Source organism: Papaver somniferum, chromosome 6 (assembly GCF_003573695.1).
Source record: "Papaver somniferum cultivar HN1 chromosome 6, ASM357369v1, whole genome shotgun sequence".
Classification (NCBI taxonomy): Eukaryota; Viridiplantae; Streptophyta; class Magnoliopsida; order Ranunculales; family Papaveraceae; genus Papaver; species Papaver somniferum.
Genome location: NC_039363.1, coordinates 9992818 through 10005048, shown reverse-complemented (window position 1 = coordinate 10005048; position 12231 = coordinate 9992818). Strand labels below are relative to the sequence as shown.

General features: G+C 36.5%; 1 protein-coding gene across 1 annotated transcript; it reads right to left on the bottom strand.

The window, feature by feature from the left end:
• Positions 1-7275: 7275 nt before the first annotated feature.
• Positions 7276-8787, bottom strand: LOC113290453 (putative ETHYLENE INSENSITIVE 3-like 4 protein). Its single transcript, XM_026540058.1, has one exon. It carries the CDS (start codon positions 8785-8787, stop codon positions 7276-7278), a length of 1512 nt encoding a protein of 503 aa, XP_026395843.1.
• Positions 8788-12231: the final 3444 nt, after the last annotated feature.

Genomic DNA, 12231 nt, shown 5'->3' with positions numbered 1-12231 from the left:
AGACGGAAGTTTTTAGTCTAAGATAAGGTGTATCTATGAGCCTATCTGTTCATAGTAAATTACATGGGGACATAAAATGTGAGATCAGAATTTAGCATTTTTTTCAAAACTCTTGATTCATACGGAGAAAACTTCCAAATGAAACTGACAAAAAATTGGATTGTAGCATCCCTTGGCACTCCTAAGAATTGAATGAAGTCGGCCACACATGTTCCCGAGGTATGTGCATGAGATCAAGTAAGTGCAGCCAACTAACCTTGAGCTGTTGTGAAGAGTTGTAAAGTGTGGCCAGTTCAATAAAGCCCGCACAAGGTTTTAGGTGTAGATCAGCCAAACCAGTGAATCTAGAAAATGAAGCTGTAAGGATGGTTTTTGTATTGATTGTAAAGATAAGATTGAAAATATAGGACTTGGTCCTTTATATACAGGACTCTAGACAAACATATTTTACAGGTAACGGGAAGAGAAAACAATCGTAACGGAAAGAGTAAATTCCTGTTACATAAAACAGTTAAGACTACCGCCTGTAATATGTACAGCCGTGACTAGCTGCAAACTATCTGACTAGATGAAACATGGACCTAGTCCATTAGGTCTGTTAGATGGCCTAACATCCCTCCTCAGACTGATGTCTACACGGTAGGCATTAGTTTGTCCCGTAAAACACCAAACTGAAACTTAGATAAACCTTTGGTGAACAAATCAGCTATCTGACAAGATCCCGAATCATGTGATAATCTATTTCAATGTGTTTAGCACGTGGATGAAAAATAGGATTAGCAGTGAGATTCCCTGTTCCAAGATCATCATAAAACAACTTGCACGGAAAAGACAAGTGCACTGATTCTTCCAAAAGATAGGAGAGCCACAAGATTTCATCAGCTGCGTTTGCAAGGCCACGATACTCGGCTTTAATACATGAAAGAGAAATGGCTTGTGCTTCTTTGAGGACCAAGAGACTAAAGTTGCCACAATAAACACACAGTAACCAGAAGTAGATTTTCGTGTGTCAGGACACCCTACCCATTCACTATCAAAGAAAGCATGTAGGTCAATACAATTACCAGAACTTAGAGTGATGCCCTGACCAAGTAATTTTGTTAGAGCATTGATCGGTCGAACTCACAAGTGTTGCTATCTCAAGCCTGTTATCAAAAATTTAGTTGTCAAAACTATATCTTGATTTCTAGTCTACAATTAGTTAAGTCTCGGACTAGGATAGAAATGTAGTTGAAAAACAGTGGATCACGAAAGTCATCATTGCGTTCTACCGTTTGAAGGCAAAGATCAACCGAAGCTTTTGAAGAACTTCATCAACAAAAGGTAAGTGAAGACTGAACCACCTATTTCTCAAGTTATATTCACTTTTCTACCACCGGGACGATGTCGCATAATTAATTAGATTATTATGCATATACAAGAATTTCGAGTCAAGTTTATCTTGGTAATTATTTCTCGAAATATAATGACTAAGCAGAATGAACATTTGTTCATACTTGATGAATTTCAGTTAAGGATAATTTATTGTACCGAATCAAAATTATGATTCAAGTTTTATCATTCGAAAATAGCCTAAATCAGTGATGTGTGTCATTTATGTTATTCGGGAATGTTTCGAATCGATTTAGAGAGAAATATAGAACTACTATTGATTCGAATATAATACAGTGTTATCAGTCTTACAAACTGGGAAAACTGTTGTAAGTCTGAACCCGTATTACATGTACTCGTACACGTAGTGGAGTAGCTATATATCGACTTACATATTTGTGGTGCGCATATTCTTATGCACATCATGTGAAAAAACTGTTTAACTCGTGAACCGGATCGGTAAGCATACTCGTATACAAACCATTTTAGAACTGCAGTTACGGAACCAGGATTAGTATCCAAACCGGTACACATACCAAAATAGTTTTGTATTCCGGAACTCGGCTATGTATCCAAATCGGTACGCAAACCAAAATAGTTCTGTGAATTCTGGAACCGGTGATAGTCTTAAGGTATCCATATAGGTACACATACCTAAATAGTTATGTTAACTATGGAACTTGGTCCGGCTCGTTATCTTACAAACCGGTACACGTACTGTGACTGAGCCGACTCACGAACGGCGATGGTATTTGTACCTTGTACACCTACTAACAATGTCGATCATTTTCAAGTGTAATTGAGTTATTTCTATGAGATAATTAGCATTTGATTAATTCTCTAAAAACACTAGACTTATTTGATCGCATGATTGTGACTCAGAGTTAATGTCTTATGTGTTCATGAAAATGAAAAATTAAGTTTTTAACTTCAAATCGGCTAGTTTCGGATAACCACGTTGAAAGTAATCTTTATACATGGTTCGGTTAAGGTTTCACCTAACCACAGTGTATATCTTGTTTATATAAATTAGATTCAAATATTCATCTAACGGTGGATATTGATTTCTTGGTTCCAAAGCTATCTTAGCTTAAACCTAAATAAACCTATACTTTGAATATCAATAAAAGGGGAACTTCAAGCAACTGGGATCTTTGAATCCCGACACTATTTTTTGGTGTGTCCTAATTGTATGTAGAGTCGTCCTCTTCCTAACCCTTTTAGGGTTTAGCGACTACAAAGACTTCATAGGAATTTGTGAATCCATGTCCAGTTATTTTTCCTTCATAACTCGAGTATCCTGATCTTGATCGATTGTTGAGTCGCTCACTTGATCAAGATAGATAGAAATCATCAAAGTTCTCTTCGTCTCCAACTTTGTTGATTCCACAGGTTTTATAGTTGTGAGGTGAATAATAATCTAGGATGCACTTCGGGTTGCATAAGTCCATATTTTGAGGTTAGATAGACTTTTTTATTGCTATCGATTTCCATCACCTTTGATCAAACTATTTGATTGTAAAAGGAAATCATATATAAGATTAATTTGTGGGAGGAAGATTGGTTCAAAGTCTTCAATTGAGTTGAAGCAACTCTTAGTTGGTGTGACGTCGGCTAAGCGAATCAATTGCGCGGAGTCCTGCTGGGATTTAAGAGGCGTAAAGAACGCGAATGTAACTTAATCTGTGGGATACCTTTTTGGGATCAACTACATTCCAGTGTGCAGCGGATTAATACAGTTTGGAGTTCAATCTGGACTAGGTCCGGGATTTTTCTGCATTTGCGGTTTCCCCGTTAAAAAAACTTCTGGTATCTGTGTTATTTATCTTTCTGATTATATTATTTATCTTTATAATTGAAATACCACAGGTTGTACGTTAGTCAATCATAGTAGATACATCTGACCTAGTTTGTTGGATGCAACTTGATTGAATCCTGGACATTGGTCTTTGATACCTCCCAAGTAATCTCTTTGTGATTAGGTTCACGGATTTGATTTTTGTAGACGTTCTAATCGCATGAGAGAGATATATAACTCTAGATATTATTCCTTGATTGAGTTTAACTCTCGGAGTCGTATTGAGTTTGTCCATATAGATTGCCTAAGAAAAAAGTGGTGGTGTATTTTGGTACCCTCGTGTTTTCAAATTTAACCCTTCAGGTATCTTAAAATCCTCTTTGCTAACTGAAGGTGTATGCCACCTGGGAAATGCATAAATTGACTAACATCGTAAACTGCATAACTTATGTCAGATTTCGTGAGGTTCAAATATTAGAGTCGACCAACTAAACTCGTATAAGCTGTAGCATATGATAAAATATATCCATCAAAAGAAGATGCTCTTTGGCCCTGAGTAACAGGAGTTCTGCAAGGTTTACAACCCATCATATCATGTTTCTTCAAGAGCTCCAGAGAATATTTGTTTTGAGAGAGAAGTAACTTTTGAGCAGTAGAATCAAAAGTAGATTCAATGGCTAAGAAGCAATGTAAAGGACCTAAATCCTTCATTAAAAGCTCATATTTGATAGAATCGATGATAGATGTAAGTAAAGAGGCAGAAGAACCTACGAGAATGATGTCATCTACGTAAACCAATAGAATCATTCATCTGCACCTTGCTGATAGATAAAATTTGAAGTATCACATACAGAATTTGAGAAACCATAAGCAGTAAGATAGTTTCTAAATCTATCATATCATGCTTTAGTATCATGTTTAAGACCATAGAGATACTTTTGAAGTAAGCATACATGATTAGGATGTTAAGGATCAAAGAAACCAGGGGGATCCCTATATAAACATTCTTAGATAAATGTTCATGTAGGAAAGCATTGTTTACATCTAGATGCCTAATAGACCACTTATGAGACAAAGCAAGACTGAGAACATATCTGATGGTAGTGGCCTTGACAACGGACTGAAGGTTTCTTCAAAATCAATTCCATCAACCTGATAATAGCATTTGGCCACTAATATAGCTTTTATGTCTTTCAACAATGTCAGCTACATTTAGTTAGTCTTGAATGCCCATTTACAACCAAGAACATTCATTGAATGTGTTATTACTATGTAAAGCTTCATATTAATTGTGCATTTCTTTAGTCTTTATTGGATATATCCAGCTGAATTTAGTGCAATCATCTACAAAGAGAATGTAATATCTGAAACCTGGATGACATTGCACTGGGGCAGGCCTCCAAATATCACAATGTACTAACACAAAATTAGTACTAGACACGAAACCAGTAGAATAAAATGGTAAGCATTTCTTCTTTCTTAATTGACAAGAACCACAAACATAATCAAAAGCTCTAATGGAGAGCTTATAGTAACAAGTTTTTAAAGTATGTTCTAAGCAGGATAGCCTAATATTAAATGCCAAATGGTCGGTGATGCCACAATGGGAATGAAAGTAGTATGTTGAGGAGGTGAACAATACATGATTGGATATAAGCCATTCTGCACTTTCCCTCTAGCCAAAATATGGTTGTTCTTCGAAGACTTTATTTCATATCCCCATGGATAAATGATAAAAGCACAATGATTATCCAAGGTAAATTTAGTAACAAAAAAAATTGTGTTGAAGATGAGGAATACAGAGGACCTTATGCGGATGAAAGTCATTATTAGATTTTGATAAAGGAGAAGAACCTTTAAAAAAAAAATAGGAATAAGCTTTCCATCCCCTACCATTACTTGATCCTGACCAGAATAAGTGGAGCAATGGTTTAACAATGTTGCGTCATTTTTTATATGACTTGAAGCACCAAAATCTGGTATCCAAATAGGACCAGAAGCATTATGTACCCAATGACCACTAGACTCAAACGCAGTTGGAGAATGATGAACATTGTAATCAAATTCAATGGAACTCAAGAAGTATTCTGAGTACTACTTCCTGCATTAATATCAAGAACAAAAAATGTTTCTGAAGATTGGTTCACTACTCTTGGAAGCGGCATATCTGAATCTGCACCTTCTAGAAAAATATCCAAGTTTGTTGCATATCTGACAAGGATTAGAGTTGTAATCTACCACCTGTTCCTGAGTTGGATTGAAATCAGCTTTCCTAAATCCAGATTGAGGTGTAGTATAATTTATAGGAGTATTGGGAGAAAATTTAGGACTATTATATAAAGGAAATCCTAGTGGCATAACAGGTTTACGAAAAGAAAAACTATAAGATGAGTTGTGTTTCTTAAAATAGAAGCTGAGTCCAATCCTCTTTTTCCCTGCTGGTTATTTCCCTGGATGAGTATGTTGGATTGGTGACTAGATATGGAAAAGACTCAATCTCTTGTCCACTCGCTATCTGTCTCCATCACCAGTTGCCTGAGTTATCTTTTCACGTGTAACGTGTTTTGTTCTTGTAGTATCCATCCTTCACTGTGTTAAGATTATTATATTAGTCTCACATATCAAGAGAAGTTTAAAATTCTTCGGTTATAAGTCTTGGGCAACCCTAAACTTGCAAGCCTTCAATATGGTATCAAAGCAGGAATTTTTTGACGAGTGATGAGTAATTTGACCGCACTACTATTCTGCATCACCCGATTTAATGTCCACATGTTAGATACGACAAGGTTACACTTGAGAAGGCGTGTTGAGATTATTATATAATTCTTGAGGAGGCGTGTTGAGATAATTCCGCAGTTTATAAATCTTGGGAAACCCTAACCTTGCAAGCCTTCAATATGGTAATAGAGCATGCAATTTGTGACGAGTGATGAGTAATTTGACCGCACCACTTTTGTTGCATCACCCGATTTAATATCCACGTGTTAGATCTGACAAGGTTAAACTTGAGGAGGCGTGTTGAGATTATTATATTAGTCTCACATGTTAAATCCAACAAGGTTACACGTGAGGGAGCTTGTTGAAATTATTAAATTAGTCCCATATAGTATGAGAATTTTAAAATTCTGCGGTTGATAAGCCTTATATCTTTTTCACATCAGCTTCTGATTTTTACCGGGTTATAAAAATCATAATGGAATCGATATCCTTGTACTATAATGGATATATAAGAAAGCTGGACATTCTTCTTATTACAAATTTGGTATAGATTGATAAGGTTAAGTCGTTTTAGGTACCGGTTTCTGAATTTTCTTTTGGTATGGTTTGATCAGGTCAAGCTATTTTAGGTACTCGACTTTGTGCATGTCCAGTTTTTGAGTTTTCTTTTCTATAACAAGCATGGTTTTTAAAAGGCGTACGCTTCACGCTTCGTTCCAATTTTTTCGGAAAGGCTCCGACTCGTATTTATAAAACGTTTGGAATGAGAGGCGTTTAGTGAATAATTTAGACCAAAATCACAAGCGCAAAATAGTCAAACTTCAAGAAATAATACTTCTAAAAATTAAAAAAAGGTTACTGGGATTCAAAGAACCTACCACCTCGTGTGTAACATGCGAGTGCTCAACCGTTATTTTACATGGTCATTGGCAAAAGATTAGTGGGAGTAAATGTTTACATACTTATACCAAGTCTTATATTTAACAGTTCACTGCCAACCATGAAATACTGCTCCACGAGTCAACCTACGTTCGGTTCCCAAATATAGAAAAGAGTTCACGCTTTCAATGCCTTGGTAACAAGTACAAGAGTAAATGTTGGTGTAGGGAATTTGTCAACTTAATTTTATATTAGGGAGTGAGTATATACTTCGTTTGTTCCTCTATTTTCACAAAATAAAAATAGTTCTGTTTACGTTAACTTGTTTTAGAAATCTGCACCGAAAATTTCACTTCAGTAGAACAAGTGTCGGTACAAAGACTGGTACATTTACGACATCGCACAGCACAAGCGGATGTCTTGTTATTATGGATTAGCAACTAAAGTTTAAAAAATATTCGAAAGTACATTACAGATTATAAAAGGAGAATACCTTAAACAGTTGCAAATCAGTTCTCATCCAAATCCCAGACAAATTTCATATCCCAGATTGAGGTTTCTTCTTGATTTTGTGATAGAATCTCTTCTATGTCTGTACCATAAGTTGGTGTAATTTCTTCTCTTTGCCTCTCAAATGCTACTTCTATATAAGGATGATCTTCAACTCTACCTTGCTGGCCACCTGGAATTCCATTATTGCCTGCTACATCGGCAAGCACTTCCTGAAGCTCACTGGTAGGTGTTGTATTACTACCAGTACTAGACCCTCCTGAGCTACTTTTATGCAACATCCGATCTACATGCCTTTCATCACTTGTTGATGCAAAATTAATCGCATTATTCTCAGCCCGATAAACGCATACAGATTCATGATCAGTCCTGGTGTTCTTGTGAGCAAAACCAAACTCCATAACACTCTGTGGACACTCCTTGTTCTGGCAAGTGTAAATAAGATCAACTTCCAGTTGATGATCGATTTCCGGTTTTCTCTTCTCTCCGTAACTCATACTAAACCCATCTCGTTCTACTTCATCGCTGATAATTGAATGAATGCTGTTGAAATCATCCTCCTCTTCCTTTTCTTTCATAGCTGAAGAACATGAAATATTAAGAGAATCATTGAGATGATCGCATAGAGCTTCTTCTTGAGTCACAATATTGGACCAAGTAAGAGTCTCTTTTGCGGTCATCTTATTTTGAAGACACTTAGACTGTACAACAAGCCTTCTAACATTCTTAAAATCAGGTGACATATGTTTGATAACAGCAGTTAAAGTACTCACTTTCCAGGCTTTTTTCAGGTCATGCGGTTTCCTATATGGCGGGGGACCCTCTTCTTTAGCCAAAAGTCCCTGCTCTCCCCACCATGGTTCTTCCCCAGTAGGCCACCAAGGAGGACATATACCCTTTTCCAACGGAAATTTCTTCTGTGGAGGTACACAATGTTGCATCAAAGCTGATAAAAGAGAACCCAGAGTGGTATCTTGCAAGTGCTGAAGATGATGCATGTAAGAAGTGACCAATGCCTCGTTTTCAACATCTAGTTGTGTTGTAACTGGGGATATCAGTTTAGCAATGGCTTCTGGAGCAGTCTTATGGAACTTAATTTTCTCTTTCCACCATGCACGTAAATTATTAGATGAACCGGTTACTGGTTTCCCTCTTGCAGGTATGATTCCGTACACAAAGCCTTGCGCGTCACATACATCCATTGTCTTTATCATGTATTTGAGAATTGCATCTTGAGCTCTTGACATCTTCTTTCGGCGTGATTGCTCTTGTTTGACTATCGCCTTCGAGTTGGATAGTCCATCCTCATCTGTGCCAAGTTTCTTACTCTCCTTTTGCTTAAGTTTTCGAAGCAGTAACTTGTCCATCCACATCCTGTTCTCCAACTCATCAATGCAAATCTCCTCCTCTTCGTCATCTCTATCTTCTTCTTCTTCAACTTCTTCCTTATCCTCGGCTTTTTCCTTAACATCAATACTTGTGGAGTATTCTTCTTCATTGAAACTTTCCATCACTCACAGACTATAGACCTCTGATGTATACACACTTCAAAAGAGACACTTCAATGTTCAAACAACTTAAAACAGCATTATATTGCAATATACTTCAACCTTAAGGTTAGACGGTTTGTGGGACCTTGATGATGAAAATATGTTTAAGAAGGGGGGAGTATCTAGAAAATCAGGAATCCAGACTGGAGGGTTTTGAGGAAATCGGGGGGGCAGTAGCCAGTGATACAGGAGGCAGTTTTTAGTCTGAGATAAGGTGTATGTGCATGTTAATAGTAATTTGCATGGAGACATAATATATGAGATCAAATTTAGCATTTTTTAAAAACTCCTTGATTCATGCATGCAAGACACATTATAAGGTTTAGCTCCTTGTGGGGAAGAAGCATATTGAATTTCAAAGAGAAAACTTCCAAATAACATTGATAGAGAAAATTGGATTCTAGCATCTCCTGGTACTCTAATAATTTTTACACAGATCCATTGTGGACTGAACCTTGACTATAGATGAGTAAGAATTGAATGAGGTCGGCCATCTTGTTCCCGAGGTGTGCGAGATCAAGTAGCACTTGCGTCCAACTAACCTTGGGCTGCCGCAGGCGGTGCAAGAGTTGTAAAGTGTGGCCAGTTCAATAAAGCCAGCACCAGCTTTAAGGTTTACAGCCTTTGTTCTCAGAAAACAGGCTGCTGTTTTTGGATTGTATCTGCTTCAACTGGTCTAAATCTGGATACACATTAAATGGATCAGTCAAAACAGTGAATTCACAAAATGAAGCTAAACTCTTGAATGGAAATTTTGAGAGATTGAGATTTGATATCTCAAAGAAATGCAATCATTTTTCTTGTGTTTTAACTTATAGATCACACTTCAAAAAGCAAGAACAAACACCCGATTCCAGGAAATTACTTCACAGCAATTTTCTTAAGTGGCATGCATGGCAGAAGTAGACATTCGTTATGGGTAGGCTTGAGCCTTTTCTGAGCCCTGACTTAAGCCTAAAATTATGGCCTACTTAGGCAACGAAAAGAATGGTTTTTTGTCTTTTTGGGCCTGGCTTAAGCTTGGGCAAGCCCTTGTGTAGTTCCGCCTCAATGTCTTGGGTGATTGCTACATGGCCGGGTGATTGCCACACGGCCTCAAAAATGGGAGTAACAAGCATTTTGGTGGGTTTTTACATAAGAGGAGTATTTCATGAGATCTCCAAACTCGTGAGCGGAGATTCGATCTGTTGACCTCCTATTTGAGAATCAGGCTCCTGGCCAACTGGGCTAACCCCTGATGGTTAACATTTTGGTGGGTAACCCTTCTGCTTCTAAGCAAAGTATAGAATAGTAGTGTCCTCTTATCTTTATTGAATGTGTGTGTTTATCAGGAGTCTGTATTGGTCACACTTTTATTGTTTTTGATTAGTACAGCTCATATGCCCCTTCAGTACATCTCATATGTTCTGTCATATTAGAGTAGTATATAAAAGTCTGTAATGATTCTTCTGAATCTTTATCCAACAATAATAATCTCTCATTTCTGTCTTTAGTTTACTCTGATCACATGATATTAGATAGGTTTAGATCCTTCAAAAAAAAATATCCTAGTATTTCATCACAATTTCAACTACGAATTTCTCCTATATTTCACATTTCAGTTGAAGATTTCATCTTCATCCATTGCAGATCCTGGTTCTTGATATTCATATTATATTTTTATTCTCATTGATTTTAGATTTTAGTTGAAGAATTTTTCTTCTTTAATTGCAGATTTCAGTTCCTGATCTTCAGATCGAGATCTTCTAGTACTTTCATTTCAATTTCTCGAAATTTCTTTTCAAGAAACATTTCATATCTTCATATTTGGTAATTCTTGATTTTGAATTACTTTTTTGTTATCAATTTATTTAAAAAGTTTATGATTGTGACATTTCTTGATACTGAAATGCCGAGAGCTCCTGTTAACTCTTCCCCTGCTGCTAACAACAACACCACCAACAATGTTGTTGCTTCTTCGACATATCCATATCAGTTTCATCTTCCCTTTACCAACATCACTAATTTTGTCTCTTTAAAGCTGGATTCAACAAATTTTCTCCTCTGGAATGATCAGTTTGAATCGATTCTTATTTCTATAGATTTATATGAGTATGTGGATGAAATGGTTGTTGAGCCGCCAACATATATTATGACTAATGGAGTTCAAACTTTGAATCTGGCTTGGACTTACTAGAGGAAGTTCGATCGTTTTGTGGCAAGCTGTATGAAAGACGCTTTTACTCAATCCATCTCAGGTGATGTTCTAGGTATGGTCTCTGCACATGAAATCTGAAGTTTCCTTGAATCGACTTTTATTACTCAATTTGCTGCGAGAAGGTCGATGTTATGCAATAAATTACAGAATATCAAGAAAGGCAATCAGTCTTTATAGGATTATCTTCATCAAATCAAGGTAATATCCGATAATCTGGCTGCTATTAATGAGAGAATTTCTCCTTATGATATTACTATGTATATCTTGAATGGATTGGGATGAGAGTACAATAACTTTTTATTTATGCTCAAAATAGATAGGTACCTTTTAATTAAGAGCACGTTTAGTCGCTCATCAACAATGGCTTAAAGATCAAGATGGAGGACTGAAATAGTATGTTTGATACTCAGAATTCTGCAGATATGTATGGTCAACATACTGGTAGAGGTAATTCTAATGGGAATAGTTCTAAAAAGAAGAACAAGAATAATTCAAGGAATAGCAACTTTAAGAATAGTTATTTTCATTATAGTAGTAGCTCTGGCTCAAATAATTCTGGTAATTCCCAAGGTGGTGGTTCTACAATTGGTTGGTCTAAAGTCGAAAATCTGTGAAAGATATGGTCATTCAGCTAGCAGATGTTATTACAGAAAGCATTTGCAGACATAAAGCTTAATGTTGAAACTATGGATGATAATGTTTCTCCACCTACAACTACCAATTGGATTCTTGACTCAGGTGCCACCAATCATATGACGAATGATGCTGCTATTTTGAGTAATCCTACACCTTACACTCGTAATAACAATATTATAATGGGAAATGGTAAGCTTGCTTCAATTTCAAGCACTGGTAGTTTTATTATTAAAACAAAGAATAAAATATACAAATTATCAGATGTGCTTTATATACCTTATTTGAAAGCAAATTTACTTTCAATAGCAAGATTTACCAAAGATAATATTCTTGTTTCTTTTAATTAACTCCATGGGGATATTTGATAAAGGGTATTGTCACTAATCAGGTACTAACTGAAGGTTCTATCTCCAACAATCTGTACCCACTTAGGTCTTTATCAACTTCTTCTCCAGCTTGTTTCTTATCCACTGCGGCTTCTTCAACTCTATGGAACAACAGGCTTGGTCACCCTGTTGCTGCAATTGTTCAAAAACTTCAATCTCATGCATCAATAAAGCCCACCACTGCTC

What these genes read in the sequence shown, in the direction of transcription:
- LOC113290453 (XM_026540058.1), bottom strand. Translation starts at nt 8,787, where the DNA reads ATGGAAAGTTTCAATGAAGAAGAATACTCCACAAGTATTGATGTTAAG.